General features: G+C 36.8%; 1 protein-coding gene across 2 annotated transcripts in view; it reads right to left on the bottom strand.

Annotated features, from left to right (window-relative positions):
• Positions 1 to 4,009: 4,009 nt before the first annotated feature.
• Positions 4,010 to 20,401, bottom strand: part of LOC123537942 (bax inhibitor 1-like) — a 146,600-nt gene continuing 130,208 nt past the window's right edge. The window contains exons 9-10 of one of the 2 annotated variants that reach the window (XR_008368496.1): positions 12,232 to 12,373; positions 4,010 to 10,716 (exon numbers count right to left, since the gene is read on the bottom strand). Coding sequence is in view for 1 of the 2 variants with exons in the window: in XM_045321887.2 (XP_045177822.1) it covers positions 12,344 to 12,373 (30 nt within the window). In the remaining variant the exon portion in view is untranslated. Of the gene's footprint in view, positions 10,717 to 12,226; positions 12,374 to 20,401 lie in introns of those variants that run through there. The other variant, XM_045321887.2, reaches the window with a different exon arrangement.

Raw genomic sequence — 20,401 nt, 5'->3', positions numbered from 1 at the left:
CTGGGTCACGTGCCATCAAAAACTAGGTCAGTAGGTCGAAAAATAGAAAAACCTTGTGACCTCTCTAGAGGCCATATATTTCACAAGATCTTCATGAAAATTATTCAGATTGTTCACCTTGATGATATCTAGGTCAAGTTCGAAACTGGGTCACATGCCATCAAAAACTAGGTCAGTAGGTCTAAAAATAGAAAAACCTTGTGACCTCTCTAGAGGCCATATATTTAATAAGATCTTCATGAAAATTGGTCAGAACGTTCACCTTGATGATATCTAGGTCAAGTTCGAAACTTGGTCACGTGCCTTCAAAAACTAGGTCAGTAGGTCAAATAATAGAAAAACCTTGTGACCTCTCTAGAGGCCATATTTTTCATGGGATCTGTATGAAAGTTGGTCTGAATGTTCATCTTGATAATATCTAGGTCAAGTTCGAAACTGGGTCACGTGCCTTCAAAAACTAGGTCAGTAGGTCTAAAAATAGAAAAACCTTGTGACCTCTCTAGAGGCCATATATTTCATGGGATCTTCATGAAAATTGGTCAGAACGTTCACCTTGATGATATCTAGGTCAGGTTTGAAAGTGGGTCACGTGCCGTCAAAATCTAGGTCAGTAGGTCAAATAATAGAAAAACCTTGTGACCTCTCTAGAGGCCATATTTTTCATGGGATCTGTATGAAAGTTGGTCTGAATGTTCATCTTGATGATATCTAGGTCAAGTTCGAAAGTGGGTCACGTGCCCTCAAAAACTAGGTCAGTAGGTCAAATAATAGAAAAACCTTGTGACCTCTCTAAAGGCCATATTTTTCATGGGATCTGTATGAAAATTGGTCTGAATGTTCATCTTGATGATATCTAGGTCAAGTTTGAAACAGGGTCACGTGCGGTCAAAAACTAGGTCAGTAGGTCTAAAAATAGAAAAACCTTGTGACCTCTCTAGAGGCCATACTTGTGTATGGATCTCCATAAAAATTGGTCAGAATGTTCACCTTGATGATATCTAGGTCATGTTTGAAACTGGGTCACGTGCCATAAAAAACCAGGTCAATAGGTCAAATAATAGAAAAACCCTGTGGCCTCTCTAGAGACCATATTTTTCAATGGATCTTCATGAAAATTGGTCAGAATTTTTATCTTGATAATATCTAGGTCAAGTTCAAAACTGGGTCACATGAGCTCAAAAACTAGTTCACTATGTCAAATAATAGAAAAAACGACGTCATTCTCAAAACTGGGTCATGTGGGAAGGTGAGCGATTCAGGACCATCATGGTCCTCTTGTTCTATTATCTGACATAGTGACCTAGTTTTTGAGCTCATGTGACCCAGTTTTGAACTTTACCTAGATATTATCAAGATAAAAATTCTGACCAATTTTCATGAAGATCCATTGAAAAATATGGTCTCTAGAGAGGTCACAAGGTTTTTCTATTATTTGACCTATTGATCTAGTTTTCGAAGGTACGTGACCCTGTTTTGAACTTCAAGGTGAACATTCTCACTAATTTTCATGAAAATCTCATGAAAAATATGGCCTCTAGAGAGGTCACAAGGTTTTTCTATTTTTATACCTACTGGCCTAGCTGTTGATCGCACGTGACCCAGTTTCGAAATTGACCTAGATATCATCAAGGTGAACATTCAGATCAATTTTCATGAAGATCCATTGAAAAATATGGCCTCTAGAGAGGTCAAAAGATTTTAATAATTTTAGACCTACTGACCTAGTTTTTGACCGCAGTTGACCCAGTTTCAAATCTGACCTAAATATCATCAAGATGAACATTCTGACCAATTTTTATACAGATCCCATGAAAAGTATGGCCTCTAGAGAGGTCACAAGGTTTTTTTATTATTTGACCTACTGACCTAGTTTTTTAAGGCATGTGACCCAGTTTCAAATTTGACCTAGATATCATCAAGGTGAACATTCTGACCAATTTTTATGGAGATCCATTCAAAAGTATGGCCTCTAGAGAGGTCACAAGGTTTTTCTATTTTTAGACCTACTGACCTAGTTTTTGACCGCACATGACCCTGTTTCAAACTTGACCTAGATATCATCAAGATGAACATTCAGACAAACTTTCATACAGATCCCATGAAAAATATGGCCTTTAGAGAGGTCACAAGGTTTTTCTATTATTTGACCTACTGACCTAGTTTTTGATGGCACGTGACCCACTTTCGAACTTGACCTAGATATCATCAAGATGAACATTCAGACCAACTTTCATACAGATCCCATGAAAAATATGGCCTCTAGAGAGGTCACAAGGTTTTTCTGTTATTTGACCTACTGACCTAGTTTTTGAAGGCATGTGACCCACTTTCGAACTTGACCTAGATATCATCAAGGTGAACATTCTGACCAATTTTCATGAAGATCTCATGAAATATATGGCCTCTAGAGAGGTCACAAGGTTTTTCTATTTTTAGACCTACTGACCTAGTTTTTGACCGCACGTGACCCAGTTTCGAACTTGACCTAGATATCATCAAGACGAACATTCAGACCAACTTTCATACAGATCCCATGAAAAACATGGCCTTTAGAGAGGTCACAAGGTTTTTCTTTTTTATTTGACCTACTGACCTAGTTTTTTAAGGCACGTGACCCAGTTTCGAACTTGACCTAAATATCATCAAGGTGAACGTTCTGACCAATTTTCATGAAGATCTTGTGAAATATATGGCCTCTAGAGAGGTCACAAGGTTTTTCTATTTTTAGACCTACTGACCTAGTTTTTGAAGGCACGTGATCCAGTTTCGAACTTGACCTAGATATCATCAAGGTGAACGTTCTGACCAATTTTCATGAAGATCTTTTGAAATATATGGCCTCTAGAGAGGTCACAAGGTTTTTCTATTTTTAGACCTACTGACCTAGTTTTTGATGGCACGTGACCCAGTTTCGAACTTGACCTAGATATCATCAAGGTGAACATTCACACCAATTTTCATGAAGATCTTGTGAAATATATGACCTCTAGAGAGGTCACAAGGTTTTTCTATTTTTAGACCTACTGACCTAGTTTTTGATGGCACGTGACCCAGTTTCGAACTTGACCTAGATATCATCAAGGTGAACGTTCTGACCAATTTTCATGAAGATCTTGTGAAATATATGGCCTCTAGAGAGGTCACAAGGTTTTTCTATTTTTAAACCTACTGACCTAGTTTTTGATGGCACGTGACCCAGTTTCGAACTTGACCTAGATATCATCAAGATGAACATTCTGACCAACTTTCATAAAGATCCCATGAAAAATGTGACCTCTAGATCGGATTTGTGATCGGACACCGCGCGATCACAAAAGCTCACCTTGTCACTTTGTGACAGGTGAGCTAAAAAGTCTGATGTTCATAGTAGTTTGACTTATTTTAGCATTCACTGTTGCTGGTCCTCCCCTTTGCTGCCAAATTCCAGTTATTCAGATGTCCCTTGTTCACTGGAAGATGAAGGGATGCTGGTCCTCACCCTCACCTCGCAACTCCAGTTCTTCAGAGATCATTTGTTGCCTGGAAGACACAGTGATGCTGCTCTTCCCAGTCGCCTGGTAACTCCAGTTCTTCAGAGATCATTTGTTGCCTGGAAGACACAGCGATGCTGCTCTTCCCGGTCGCCTGGCAACTCCAGTTCTTCAGAAGTCAAAACGGCAATTTCGTGGGGATATGAATTCGAGGATTTCGACTTTTGAACATAAAATAAATAGGAACTTTACTTGTTCGTTGGAGTTAAATTTCGTGGTTTGACTCAACCACGAAATCCATGAAAATTAGTCCCCAACGAATATTAATGATTTCACAGTAGATCCAGTAACATTTTAAAACTCCCAGTGTCAGCTTAAATTTGAAGCTTTCCCAAATAAGAGCAACATGATCTTATGTGAAAGGCAAAGGTTGGAATTCAGACTCTAATGAATGGAAAGGCTTTTCATGTTCTTAGCTGAGCACAGTTTGTAAGAAGAATTCCATTACAAGGGACCAACCATCTTTAGAAACAAAGACATTTGGATAAAAAAACTTTATTACAGAATATCAGAGTGGAATAACAATGTGTTATGAAATCTGACAGGAAGAAAAAGCAAACAGTTTAAAGCTTTAATTCAATTAAATATTTCCAAAATTTTCATTCATAGTTTTCTTATGATTCGCACAATGTGGGTCAACAAGAGCTCGCAGAACACGAAATGCCCCCCATGATGCATTCAGTAACTGCACAAGGAACAGAAATCATTTGGTCACTGTGCATTGGACATTTGACATACTGACCTGAAATCAATAATTATTGGTCATTTACCAGTCATAAGTGACCTCTGTATCAAATGGGATCTTAAACCAAAACATTCTCTAGTTATTTGGCAAAAAAGTTCTACTGTTCTGCATCAATGTGACCTTTGACCTACTGACCTCAAAATCAATAGCTGTCATCTGCTGGTCATGATCAAACTCCCTATGAAGTCTCATGATCCTAGGCCCAAGCGTTCTCAAGTTATTGTCTGGAAACTATTTAACTGTTCCTGGTCAATGTGACCTTGACCTTTGACATACTGACCTCAATATCAATAAGGGTTATCTACTGGTCATGACCAACCTCCCATCAACTTCCATGATCCTAGACCCAAGCATTCTTGTGTTATCATCCTGAAACGGATTGGTCTACATACCGACAGACATCTGCAAAACAATATATCCATCCTTCTTCAAGGGGGGGGGGGGGGGCATAACAATAAATACAAATTTTTAAAATCATTTCTACAGCTGCAAAGCAAGAGAAAGGAAGGATAATAATGCTATGAATATTCTAAATAAGCTAGAGGTGCTTTTGAGAAAAGCGCATGTCTCCCACAAACTGCCTAATCATCTGAATAGTAAGTCTGTATTTTTATACTGTTTGTGGCCTATTGGTATTCACATGTTGGAGTAACCGGTCTACAATGCTGTATCGGTAGTGTTGGAGTAACCAGTCTACAATGCTGCACCGGTAGTGTTGGTAACTATGTTCAAGGGCCATAATTCCGAAGTGCCTTAGCCAAGTTGGCTAGTTATCGAACTTGGCCGAGGTCTTATGGTCAAACACATTTTGTTCGAGTTTGGTGAAGATCGGATGAGAAATGTTCGACTTGGAGTGCGGACAAGCTTTGTGACAGACAGACAAACAGACAGGAGTAAATCAAAATGTCTCTCACACCACTGTGTGGTGGGAGACATAATTAAACAGATTAAAATGACAGATGCAAGGTTAGAAATGTTAAAATCACAACTTTTTTCTCTGATACACGGTTAGAAATTCTAAAATCACAGCTTTTTATCTCTGGAATAAATTAAATCAATTTACCGAATGAACCTTTGTTAGAATCTTAATTTTATGAATGGACCATTATTCAAAGTCTGCCAAATATATCTGGACTTTTGATAAAGTAATATATATCAAAACGCTCTGATAGGATAAAGTCACTAGTAGACTGATTAAAAGTTTTAAAAACAAATACGCTTAAAAATTTCATTGTAACAATATTTTACTGATTGATACCTGTAGAATGGAGATAGTGTGGTACAAGTAACAAACACTGTAACAAGAGGGTCATTGACCCTAAAACACTCACCTGTTTACAAGGCTTCAAGTGTGTTTGTGTAACATACTGGTACAAGTACAAAGTTAGGTTTCTTCTATGTTAGCATAATAAAAGTATATTATATACATGTCACTAACATTTTTGTACTTAGGGCAATAATTTGAACAGTTATGGTTGACATCACAATGCCAAATATCAAGACTCTACCTATTATTGATTCGGGGAAGATTTTCAAAGTTTCTTATATATAAGCCTACAGTAAGTACATGTCACACACAGGGGCAGGGTCATTTTTTACCTTCAGGTAATAATTTGGACAATTATGGTAGAGAGTCACACCCTTATATCACATGCCAAATATCAAAGCTCTACAGAGAAAGACTTCTATAGTCTGATAGCTGAAAACCTATTTCTAACCAAAAAGACCCATATGTTCAAGGAACCAGAACCATTGAACAACTTTAAAAGAGGGCTACCCAGAGATCATTTGTGTAAAGTTTCATCAAAATCCATTCAGTGGTTTTGGAGGAGATGTGTTGATGAGAAGTGACCACGCCCTCTGGCGTCCATGTTTTTTAAAGAATCAAAAAATTTTGAACACTATTTGTAGAAGGTCACACAAGGACCATTTGTGTGAAATTATTTTAAAATTGGGCTAACAGTTTTATACAAGAAACTTTTCTAAGTTTCTACTATATACATATAGGGAAAAGTGACCACGCCCCCTGGCAGCCATGTTTTTTGACGAATCGGAATAATTTGAACAATCTTGTGAAAGGGTCACATAAGGACCATTTGTGTAAAATTATTTTTTATATCGGGCCAGCAGTTTCACACAAGCAGATTTTTAAAATTTCTACTATATATATATATATAGGAAAAAGTGACCACGCCCCCTGGCAGCCATGTTTTTTGACAAATCAGTATAGTTTCAACAATCTTGGTAAAGGGTCACACATGGACCATTTGTGCAAAATTATTTTAAAATCGGGCCAGCAGTTTCACAGAAGATTTTTTAAAAATTTCCACTATATATATATATAGGGAAAAGTGACCATGCCCCCTGGCCACCATGTTTTTTGACGAATCCAAATAATTTGAATAATCTTGGTAGAGGGTCACACAAGGACCATTTTTATTAAATTATTTTAAAATCGGGCTAAGAGTTTCACACAAGAAGATTTTTAAAGTTTCCACTATAATATACATATAGGGAAAGGTGACCACACCTCCTGGTGGCCATGTTTTTTGACGAATTGGAATAATTTGAACTATCTTGGTAAAGGGTGACATAAGGACCATTTGTGTGAACTTATTTAAAAATTGTACCATTGGTTTAGAAGGAGATGTCGTTTGAAGTTTTTTTCTATTTTTAGCTCTGGCAGCCCCTATGTGCAATCAAGCAGAACCGTTTGAACAACTTTGGTAGTGGATCACATAAGGAACATCATGGCCAAGTTTCTTCAAAATCCATTCAGTGGTTTTAGAGGAGATGGTGTTTAAACACAATTGTTGATGACTGACAGACGCATGACAGACACAGCGTGATCACAATACCTCATCATGAGCTAAAAAGGTATATACAGTAGATTCCACTTACTTGAATACTGATTATTGGAATATTCCACTTATTTGGATACAAAGTATCAATCAATATCTATATAATTCCAATTAAAGTTTTCCTGTTATTTGGATAGATTTTGTGTAGAATCTATGACCTGTTCTGTTGATATTGATAATCAATGTGCAGAGTAATATTTATTCCCCACAGAGTGTAATAATCATGATCTGAGATGCCTTTTACTAGCTAATTATCTTGCTCAGTTGACAGCTTTTCACACCTTTTTTGTCTGCACCACTGTCAATTTATTAAGATTTACACAAACATCCTAAAGAAATTTGGCTGATTTAATACCTTACCAAAGTTTGCACAAACTTTCACTTTCAAATAGCAAAAATAATAGATAAAAACAGATGAATGTAACTAAATAATGGAGTACTAACCAAGACATCAACAGGTATCAGAATATATTCAGATTTAATAACTTTATCATACCATATCGTTAAAACTGATAACTGTCTACAACCAACAACTTCTACATTTACAATAAGGTGTGATTTGTACTAAAAAATGTTGAAAATTTAGCATTCTGATATTTGAATAGATATATATATATATATATATACACACTCCTGTTATTTGAATACAAAAATTTAACACAGAAACAAAATTGTTCTAGAGAGCAGTTTAGTTTTAAAGTAGTCATCAAAAACAATAACCATACTTCAAGTGAGATATACCGATATATATCTAAGCGTCCCCAATTGACAAACAAGAGGGTCATGATGACCCTTGATCGCTCAAATGAGTAATATGAGCTACATGTTTCAAATGTCAAACTGATGATAAAATATTAAGTAGGCATAGGAAATAGAGATCAATATAATTGCACCTTTACTAATCCTATCAGGTGTTCTGTATTACAAAAGTGGATCTATTGTGACATTTTGATACAAGCAAAACTGTATTATCTGCACTATTATTTACCTACTGGTACTTCGTTTTATTATTGGCTTGTTAAAAGTTAATTTTTTACCATATTTAAGTTGACAGAATCATAGGAACCATGTCTTGAGGGGTAAATCAAACACAAATGAATAAATCCTTAATGATTTTGTTGTGCAAAAAAGTATGATGTTGTGTCTTAAACAGTTTTCATTTTCCACTCAATTGTGTAATTGCAAGGGAAGTAAACTAATAGATCTCTACTTATAAGTACTAGCCCAAGGCAAGAGTTGTCATTCTTTGTGGATCACAACTTTAAATTAAAAATTAAAACTTCTGTTATTGATATTAACAAAACTATCATAAACTTCACATTTGTAAAATCATTTTTGGTTATTTCAAGGACTTGGAAATTAATTTCTAGACTTTATTTAATGTAATTCTATCATTGAAAATTTTAGGGCCTATCTCTATATTAAGAAAGTCAGTAGGTCAAATTCATGGTCAATCAGATTCAGTTTTACGATTTGTGTGCAAAACTGTGTATGTCATCAAAATTTCAAGGCTGTATCTTAAAAAACAAGAAAGTAGGTCAGTAGGTCAAGGTCACAGTCAAGTGACATCATATTACTTGGGGTCATCAGGTAATTATAATTAAACAGTCTTGGAAATAGGATCAGATGATTTTTTAAGTATTTTTCCTAAATAACTCGCATAATAACTAAGTGACCCCAGGGTGAGGCCTCTTTTAACCCCAGGGGCATAATTTGAACAATTTTGGTAGAGGACTACTAGACAATGCAGCATACCAAATATCAAAAGCCTAGGTTGTATGGTTTCAGACAAGAAGATTTTTAAATTTTTTTCCTATATAAGTCTATATAAAACTTGGGACCCCCAGGGCAGGGCCTCTTTTCACCCAAGGGGTACAATTTGAATAATTTTGGTTGAGGACCATAAGACAATGCTACAAACCAAATATCAAAGGTCTAAGTGTTGTGGTTTCAGACAAGAAGATTTTTAAACTTTTTTTTCCTATATAAGTCTATGTAAAACTTGGGACCCCTGCGGCAGGGCCACATTTGACCCTAGGGGGATAACTTGAGCAATCTTGGTAGAGGACCTCTAGATGATGCTACACACCAAATATCAAAGCCCTAGGCCATGTGGTTTTGTACAAGAAGATTTTCAAAGTTTTCCCTATATAAGTCTATATAAACCATGTGACCCCCGGGCGGGGCCATATTTGACCCTAGGGAGATAATTGGAACAATTTTGGTAGAGGACCATGAGATGATGCTACACACCAGTTATCAAAGCCCTAGGCCCTGTGGTTTTGGACAAGAAGATTTTTAAAGTTTTTCCTTTTCCATTAGCCTGGAATTTTGGATTTCCGGGAGAAATAATTGATTTCCGTATGTCCCAGGGATTGACCAAAAATCTGTGAGACTCCCGGACGATCCGGGAAACTTAACATGTATGTAAAAGAGACCAAGCATCCCCATTTAAACAAACTTGGGAGATGACCTTATAATGATACAGAAAAAGTTTGATGAAGATCCACCCAGTAGTTCATGAAAAGATATGCAATATTTCTGTCCTAAGCTCTTGCAGCCCCTAAAAGGGGGCTGGCTAACTGCCCTCATTTGAACAGACTTTTGTGAGGAACTTTTAAGCTTTGGTGGCCCCTAAAAGGAGCCAAAGTGATCCATTTGAACAAATCTGATGGAGGTCCATGCCAAGATGTTACTGACAAAGTCTGGTGTAATTGTGACGGATAGTTTCAGAGGAGATGTTTAAGTAACATGAGCACCGCCTTGCAGGTGCAGCACTCATCTGATTTTTTTGTCTCTGTATAATAGAAATATTGTCCTTAAGGAAAATCATTTTCTATGTCCAAAAGGGGCCATAATTCTTGCAAAAAAGCAATGCAGAGTTACGGTACTTGCTGTGCCACGTCAGCTTTTAATGGCAAATAAGTTTTAAAGCAATAGCTTTGACAGTTAAAGAGAAAAGTTGACCTAAATGCAAAACTTAACCAAGAAATCTGATATTTCCTAAGTCCAAAAGGGGGCAAAAAGCAGGACAGAGTTATGTTATTGATGGTGAACAAGTGTTGCAAGTTTTAAAGCAATAGCTTTCATACTTTCAGAGAAAAGCTGACCTAAACATGAAACTTAACCTGAGGCAACTCCAACGCCGATCAAGTGATGACAATAACTCATTTTTTTCTCTCAAAGAATCAGATGAGCTAAAAATGTTGATGCAATAAGACTGACAAAGGATGATGGATGCTGGACCACCCACCTAAGCTAAAAATCAAAATGTTGAATACACAAAACATCTTTTGTCACATACAGCAGAATACTGAATTTTTTTTTAAATAAAATGGCTCAAATAATCTACTGAAAATGTATTTATTAAAATATTTCATATAAATAACATAAAGGATAAGAAGCACACCTTAAACAAGAAACAGTGTTAAAACTGTTATACAAAAAAAAATCACAATGAAAATACAACAGCAAAAAAAAAAAGAATATTTGTTTCCACAACAGAAGAAATCATTATATACTACTGGACTCCAGTGGATCGTTCTCTATTTGGCACACAGTATTCTATGATTTTTCTTAAGGAGGTAGGTTACCTTCATATTTGTATGTGCGCATGTCCAACCGGAAGCTAACGTGACGATTTACGACGACGTTTACGACAAATTAAATGTGTTTGTATATTCATTCTCCTGAAAACAAATCATAAACCTGCCTCCGATCTGTTACTTTATGGTTTAATAATGCAGAAATAATTAATCAATCGCCGCAGAAACGCTTCAAAACAATGTTGCCTTAAAATGACGTCATTGACGTCATGACGTTACGTGTCAGTTACCGCGCAAAATTAATAGCTTTTATCTTGAAAGTACGTATTTCTGTGCATTTTCTTTATTTTAACTATCTTCAAATAACAAATATTTGCTGAAATATTTGTTATGAATCTTTTGCTCTGAATAATCATCAATATTTTGCTTCTTTTATGTAGTTATATTGAAACGTTATGCGGATTGTAAGAAAATGGATGATGGTAACCAATGTTATTTGGAATATAGTTGGATGAAAGGTTACTTGTAACGGCCATTTTCAAATAAAAAAATCTAGCAGTTTGATTTGTATTACCTATTTTTCAGGTTCCATTGATAATTTGTTACTTATATACTAAAATAAGATCTAAAACTGTTCAATTTTTAGTAGAAAAATGTGATTCCTTAAATTTAATTGATGTTACCATGGAAACGAAGCCCGTGACCTATGTATCTAAATGTAAAATTCAAAAGCGTTGACACTGGTCTATTTAAGAAACACAACTTCGGCTTTTTATTTTCATTTCAACAATATCCATAAGAATAATATCAACATGCTGAACGATTTTTCCATGAAAAATGCCAGGCGAGGGGTACTGCCGTATGTATTCTAAGCTGTAAAATTTGTTTGAATAAATGCAAATAACAAGAAAATATAACTTACGTTAGAAATAATATGTTTTAAAGCTACAGTAACTAGAAAGATAATCTTATTCAATATTTTTTTATAAGAAATTACGACAAAAAGTAAGATATAAGCTATTTTAAACATCTATGTTGCCATGGTTACTGTAAACTTTAAGAAAACTAGGGTACCATGTAAAGTGCATGGTATTTTGCTTCTAATATTTCCCAAATATTCCATGTTAGTCATTAACAGAATGCCACTTAGGCCGTCGAAAACCCCTATTTTTATACATAGTTGTTTAAAAATGAGAGAAAATGCGTTACCATGGAAACACGAGCCCCGCGACATATGCATTTAAAGCTTATATTAGAAAGCTAACGTGCATACTAGGAAAATTAATATTTATGCAGACTTCTACGAATATCAATGAAACTAAAATACGCTGAAAAGTGTTAAATATCCGTATTTTCCTTCTTCTTTTAATATGAAATATATTTAGAGGGTCATGTTCTTCAAACCTAGATAAAAATTGAACTTGAAGGGACAGAGACAAACGAAATTGAGATTGTAGCAGTTAAAACATCATATTACACGAAATACAAAAACATGTTGCTGTTAAACTAACTTGAATTTACCCTTGTAACAAGGTAACCTACCTCCTTAATAAAAAATATTGTACCAAATCAAAAGTGATGTTGAAACTTTGTTAAAACAAGAATGTCTATTAGAACATGTAAGTGTACAGATACACTGCCTGCTGTTGCATGTCACTGTCCTTAATCCTTCCTCTTCTTCTTGTTCCCCTCCTGTAACAGTAACAATAACATATTTAACCAAACATATCACAACTCTTAATCTATATTTCTATTCAACCAAAGTTAACATACTAAAACCCATATTTATATGATTATATTCAACCAAACACACCAAAACTCAACTAATTTTATATGTTTGTATTTAACCAACCATACACCAACTCACATTTATATGTTTGTATTTAACCAAACATACATCAACTCACATTTACATGTTTGTATTTAACCAACCATACACCAACTCACATTTACATGTTTGTATTTAACCAACCATACACCAACTCACATTTACATGTTTGTATTTAACCAAACATACATCAACTCACATTTACATGTTTGTATTTAACCAAACATACATCAACTCACATTTACATGTTTGTATTTAACCAACCATACACCAACTCACATTTACATGTTTGTATTTAACCAACCATACACCAACTCACATTTACATGTTTGTATTTAACCAACCATACACCAACTCACATTTACATGTTTGTATTTAACCAACCATACACCAACTCACATTTACATGTTTGTATTTAACCAAACATACACCAACTCACATTTACATGTTTGTATTTAACCAAACATACATCAACTCACATTTACATGTTTGTATTTAACCAACCATACACCAACTCACATTTACATGTTTGTATTTAACCAACCATACACCAACTCACATTTACATGTTTGTATTTAACCAACCATACACCAACTCACATTTATATGTTTGTATTTAACCAACAGTTCCGGGTCACTGTATGCTTGACCTTTGACCTACTGACCTCAAAATCAATAGGGGTCATCTGCTGGTCATGATTAACCTCTCTATCAACTTTCATGACCCTTGGCCCAAGTGTTTTTGAGTTATTGTCCGGAAACCGTTCAACTGTTCCTTGCCAATGTGACACTGAACTTGGACTTAATGATCTCAAAATCAATAAGGGCCATCTGCTTGTCATGACCAACCTCCCTATCAATTTTCCTGATCCTAGGCCCAAATGTTCTCGAAATATTGTCCGGAAACTGTTTTACTGTTCCTGGTCACTGTGATCTTGACCTTTGACCTACTGACCTCAAAATTAATAGGAGTCATCTGCTGGTAATGCTCAACCTCCCTATCAACTTTCACGATCCTATGCCCAAGCATTCTTCAGTTATCATCCGGAAACCGTTTTACCGTTCCAGGTCACTGTGACCTTGATCTTTGACCTACTGACCTCAAAACCAATAGGGGTCATCTGCTGGTCATGACCAACCTCCCTATCAACTTTCATGATCCTAGACCCAAGCGTTCTTGCGTTATCATCCGGAAACCGTTTAACTGTTCCGGGTCACTGTGACCTTGACCTTTGACATACTGATCTCAAAATCAATAGGGGTCATCTGCTGGTAATGACCAACCTCCCATCAAATTTCATGATCCTAGGCCCAAGCCTTCTTGAGTTATCATCCAGAAATGGTTTGGGCTACATAAAGACCAACCAACCGACCGACAGACATCTGCAAAACAATATACCCCTCCTTCTTTGAAGGGGGGCATTAATATTAGGGTAATATTATCAGCAGATTATCAAACTCTTTACATGGTACCCTATTTATCTTAACATTTAAAGTAACCATGAGATGTTTAAAATATCTTTTATCTTGCTTTTTATGGTAATTTCTTAGAAAAATATTTAAAAAAAATATCTTTCTCGTTTAATGTAGCTTCAAAACATTCTATTTCTAATGTAAGTAATATATCAGTGTTATCTTCATTTATTCAAACAAATTTCAAAGCTTAAAATTCTTACAGCTGTACCCCTCATCTTACATTTCTATGGAAAAATCATTGTGTTTGCAATTATTATTCTCATGGTTAGTGTTGAAATACAGATATAAAGCTGAAGATGTGTTCCTTAAATAGACCAGTGTCAACACTTTTGAATTTTATATTTAGATATATACATTAATTTAATTCAAGAAATCACTCTTTTCTACTGAAATTTTAACAAGTTTAGAGCATAGTCTTAGTATATAAATACCAAATTATCAAGGGAAATGGAAAAATAGGTATTACAAATGAAACTGCCAAATTCTTATTTGAAAATCGCCGTAATAAGTAACCTTTCACCCAACTTTATTCCAAATAACATCAGTTACCATTATCCATTTTCTTACATTCCGCATAACATTTCAATATAACTACAATAAAGCAGCAAAACATTGATCATTATTCAAAGGGAAAGACTCATAAAAAATATTTCAGCAAATAATGGCTGTTTAAAAATAGTTCTAATAAATAAACAAGAGCACCGCCTTGCAGGTGCTGACGCTCATCTGATTTTTTTGTATAATAGAACAAGAGCTGTCACTAATGGTGACAAATGCCCCCGCAGCACCTTGACCTTTGATCTGGTGACCCCAAAGTCAGTAGGGGTGGTGTACTCAATAAGTAATATCAGCATGTGAAGATTGAAGGTCCTTGGTGAAGTGGTTCGCGAGTAAAGTGCCTTCACGCAAAAAGTTAACGTTGGCCCCTGTGACCTTGACCTTTGACCTGGTGAACCCAGTCAGCAGGGGTGGTGTACTCAATAAGTACTATCAGCATGTGAAGTTTGAAGGTCCTGGGTGCAGCAGTTCGTGAGTAAAGTGCCTTCATACAAAAAGTTAACGTTGGCCCCTGTGACCTTGACCTTTGACCTGGTGACCCCAAAGTCAGTAGGGGTGGTGTACTCAATAAGTACTATCAGCATGTAAAGTTTGAAGGTCCTGGGTGCAGTGGTTGGTGAGTAAAGTGCCTTCATGCAAAAAGGTAACGTCGGCCCCTGTGACCTTGACCTTTGACCTGGTGACCCCAAAGTCAGTACGGGTGGTGTACTCAATAAGTACTATCAGCATGTGAAGTTTGAAGGTCCCGGGTGCAGTGGGTCACGAGTAAAGTGCCTACATGCAAAAAGTTAATGTTGTGACAAACTAACTAACTAACTAACGAACGGACGGACAGTTGAAAACTAATATGCCTCCCTTCGGGGGCATAAAAATTGTCCTACCCATGATTTTCTAAGTCCAAAAAGGGCCATAACTTTTGTAAAAAGCAGGATGGAGTTATGTTTCTTGATGTACAGAGTCAGCTTATGATGGTGAACAACTGTTGCAAGTTTCAAAGCAATAGCTTTGATAGTCTAGGAGAAAAGTTTACCTAAACATAAAACTTAACCAATAAATCTGATATTTTCTAAGTCCAAAAGGGGCCATAATTCTTGCAAAAAGCAATGCAGAGTTACAGTACTTGCTGTGCAGTGTCAGCTTTAAATGGCGATTAAATGCTCCAGAGTTTTAAAGCAATAGCTTTGACCACAAGCAAATTCGTTGAATTGGAATCCCCCGCCGAAAGGGTCAGAGTTGAGGAACGGCAAAAAAATATATCCTGCAAAAAGTTAAGAATGTTACCAAGAAGCAAATAATTTCATTAGTCAAATCAAATTAAAAGAAAATGAATGGTTTGTTTGGGTGGGGGGGGGGGGGGGGGGGTTGAGGATACAACAGTTTACATGTTGATTATAAATATTGGTAGAAAACGAAAAATGAAAAAAAAAAAAAAAAAAAAAATAAAAAAAAAATGGGGGGGGGGGGGGGGGGGGGGGGTGACCAATGTAAGGTGGTGACCAGGTGTAGGTACACAACATCACATGTTTATAATAAATGTACATGGAAAAGAATGGAAGAAGTTTAATGAAATTCTTTCAATTGGTTGGTTTGTTATGTACAGATCTGTGGATTTTTAAACAATTAAAGGGCAATAACTAAATGGAAAATTGACCAATCGAAAAAAAACTTGAAGGGCATCAGCGCAGTATCTTGGTTCCTGTCTATTTCAAATTTGATGAAATTCTACCTGTTAGTTACTGAGAAATGGCTGCAGACAGACATTTTTTATTAAATCAAGGGCAATAACTCTGAGGGAAATTGACCAATCAAAAAAAAAACTTGACGGGCATCATCGCAGTATGTTGGTTCATGTTTATTTCAAGTTTCATGAAATTCTACCAAGTAGTTACTGAGAAATGGCTGCGGACGGACGGACGGACGGACTGACGGACGGACAACGCCATTTCAATACCCCCCTCCCGATTTCATCGGCGGGGGATAATAAAGGAGAAAAGTTGACGTAAATGCAAAACTTAATGAAGAAACTGATATTTTCAAAGTCCAAAAGGGGCCATAATTCTTGCAAAAAAGCAGGATGGAGTTATGTTTCTTGTTGTACAGAGTCAGCTTTTGATGGTGAACAAGTGTTGCAAGTTTTTTAGCAATAGCTTTGATAGTTTAGGAGAAAAGCTGACCTTAACACAAAACTTAACTAAGAAATCTGATTTTCTACTCCCAAAAGGGGCCATAATTCTTGCAAAAAGCAGGAAGGAGTTATGTTTCTATGCTATAAAGAGTCAGCTTTTGATGGTGAACGAGTGCTGCAAGTTTCAAAGCAACAGCTTTAATAGTTTAGGAGAAAAGCTGACCTAAACATAAAACTTAACCAAGAAATCTGATATTTTCTAAGCCCAAAAGGGATCATAATTCTTTCAAATAGCAGGATGGAGTTATGTTTCTTGCTGTACAGAGTCAGCTAATACTGGTGCAAGTTTTAAAGCAATAGCTTTGATAGTTTAGGAGAAAAACTGACCTAAACGTAAAACTTAACCAGGCAATGCCGACGCCAATCAAGTGATGACCAATAACTTTTTTTTTTTTTTTTCAGAAAATCAGATGAGCTAAAAATCATTCAAAAAAGAAAAAAAAAGAAAAAAAAGAGATTGTCTTCAGCAGGGAGCGAACCCGCGGCCCTGACAAAAACAGAGTTTTCCGAACCAGCGCCTTAGCTCTCTCGAGCACTGCAGCAGTTGACTTTTAGAGTATTTTTATTGTAACCACTGATGATATTGTCTGTGTCCCGGTGTAATGGTCAGATTTTTCCCCAGTCAGGTTTTTCCGCAAGGAAAAAACCAATTGGTTGATTTCTTCCGCGGGGAAAAAACTAACCAGTTGATTCTTTGGCCCCCTGGCTGGTTTTTCCACCCCTAGTTTTTGTGCATAAACAAGGGAGAAAAGAACAACCAGTTGTATTTTCTCCCCCCCCCCCCCCCCCCGCCCTGTTGCTTTTTCCCCCCTAATAACTAAGTTTTTGTGCATTAACAAGGGACAAAAAACCAACTGGTTGTTTTTATTCTCCCCACTGGTTGTTTTTTTCCCCCTAGTTTTTGTGCATAAACATGGGAGAAAAAAACAACCGGTTGATTTTTTCTCCCTGTTGGTTGGTTTTCCTCCCCTAGTTTTTGTGCATTAACAAGTGAGAAACAAGAGGACCATGATGGTCCTGAATTGCTCACCTGTCCCCATATGACCCAGTTTTGAACTGAGTATGATGTCGTTTTTTCTATTATTTGACCTACTGACCTAGTTTTTGAGCTCACGTGACCCAGTTTTAAACTTGACCTAGATATCATCAAGATAACAATTCTGACCAATTTTCATGAAGATCCTTTGAAAAATATGGCCTCTAGAGAGGTCACAAGGTTTTTCTATTTTTCGACCTACTGACCTAGTTTTTGAAGGCAGATGACCCAGTTTCAAACTAGGCCTAGATATCACCAAGGTGAACATTCTGACCAACTTTCATACAGATCCCATGAAAAATATGGCCTCTACAGAGGTCACAATGCTTTTTTTATTATTTGACCTACTGACCTAGTTATTGAAGGCTTGAAGGCACGTGACCCAGTTTTGAACTTGACCTAGATATCATCAAGGTGAACATTCTGACCAATTTCCACGAAGATCCATTCAAAAGTATGGCCTCTAGAGAGGTCACAAGGTTTTTCTATTTTTAGACCTACTGACCTAGTTTTTGACCGCAGTTGACCCAGTTTCAAACTTGACCTAGATATCATCAAGATAAACATTCTGACCAACTTTCATACAGATCCCATGAAAAATATGGCCTCTAGAGAGGTCACAAGGTTTTTTTATTATTTGACCTACTGACCTAGTTTTTGATGGCAGGTGACCCAGTTTCGAAGTTGACATAGATATAATCAAGATGAACATTCTGACCAACTTTCATGAAGATCCATTGAAAAGTATGGCCTCTAGAGAGGTCACAAGGTTTTTCTATTTTTAGACCTACTGACCTACTTTTGGACCGCACGTGACCCAGTTTCGAACTTGACCTAAATATCATTAAGATGAACATTGTGACCAACTTTCATACAGATCCCATGAAAAATATGGCATCTAAAGAGGTCACAAGGTTTTTTTATTATTTGACCTACTGACCTAGTTTCTGAAGACACGTGACCCAGTTTCGAACTTGACCTAGATATCATCAAGGTTAACATTCTGACCAATTTTCATGAAGATCCATTGAAAAGTATGGCCTCTAACGAGGTCACAAGGTTTTTCTATTATTTGACCTACTGACCTAGTTTTTGATGGCACGTGACCCAGTTTCAAACTTGACCTAGATATCATCAAGGTGAACATTCTGACCAATTTTCATGAAGATCTTCTGAAAAATATGGCCTCTAGAGAGGTCACAAGGTTTTACTATTTTCAGACCTACTGACCTAGTTTTTGACCGCACGTGACCCAGTTTCTACTTGACCTAGATATCATCAAGGTAAACATTCTGACCAATTTTCATAAAGACCCCATGAAAAATGTGACCTCTAGAGTGGTCACAAGCAAAAGTTTACGGACTGACGGACGACGGACGCTGCGCGATCACAAAAGCTCACCTTGTCACTTTGTGACAGGTGAGCTAAAAACCAACTGGTTGGTATTTTCTCCCCCCTGGCTGGTTTAATATATAGTGAAGGGGGAAGAAACTGACTAGTTGGTTCTTTCCCCCTTTTAATGTGTATATTTGCATGTCTGAATAATACACGATGAAGGCGGAAGAAATTTACTAGTTGGTTCTTTCCCCCCTGGTATTTGTATATCTGCATGTCTGAATAATACACGGTGAAGGGGGAAGAAACTGATAGGTGGTCCCCCCCCCCCTTGTATGTATGTATCTGCATGTCTGAATAATATACTATGAAGGGGGAAGAAACTGACTAGTTGGTTCTTTCCCCTATGGTTTGTGTTTATCTGCATGTCTGAATAATACACGGTGAAGGGGGAAGAAACTGACTAGTTGGTTCTTTCCCCCCTGGTATGTGTATATCTGCATGTCTGAGTAATACACAGTAAAGGGGGAAGGAACTGACTAGTTGGTTCTTTCCCCCCTGGTATGTGTTTATCTGCATGTCTGAATAATACACGGTGAAGGGGGAAGAAACTGACTAGTTGGTTCTTCCCCCCTGGTATGTGTATATCTGCATGTCTGAATAATACACGGTGAAGGTGGAAGTAATTGACTAATTGGTTTTTTAGCCCCTTGTATGTATGTATATCTGCATAACTGAATAATACACGGTGAAGGGGGAAGAAACTGACTAGTTGGTTCTTTCCCCCCTGGTATGTGTATATCTGCATGTCTGAATAATACACGGTGAAGGTGGAAGTAATTGACTAATTGGTTTTTTAGCCCCTTTTATGTATGTATATCTGCATAACTGAATAATACACGGTGAAGGGGGAAGAAACTGACTAGTTGGTTCTTTCCCCCCCTGGTATGTGTATATCTGCATGTCTGAATAATACATGGTGAAGGGAGAAGAAACTGACTAGTTGGTTCTTTCCCCCCTGGTATTTGTTGGTTCTTTCCCCCCAGGTATGTGCATATCTGCATGTCTGAATAATACACGGTGAAGGGGGAAGAAACTTACTAGTTGATTTTCTCCCCCCCGCTGGTATGTGTATATCTGCATGTCTGAATAATACACAGTGAAGGGGGAAGAAACTGACTAGTTGGTTCTTTCCCACCTGGTATGTGTATATCTGCATGTCTGAATAATATATAAACTACAGGATGTGTATAGGTGTGAAGAAGAAACTGACTAGTTGGTTCTTTCCCCCCTGGTATGTGTA

This window comes from Mercenaria mercenaria, chromosome 18 (assembly GCF_021730395.1).
Source record: "Mercenaria mercenaria strain notata chromosome 18, MADL_Memer_1, whole genome shotgun sequence".
Lineage (NCBI taxonomy): Eukaryota > Metazoa > Mollusca > Bivalvia > Venerida > Veneridae > Mercenaria > Mercenaria mercenaria.
The sequence above is the reverse complement of the archived record's forward strand: the minus strand, read 5'-3'. Positions and strand labels throughout refer to the sequence as shown.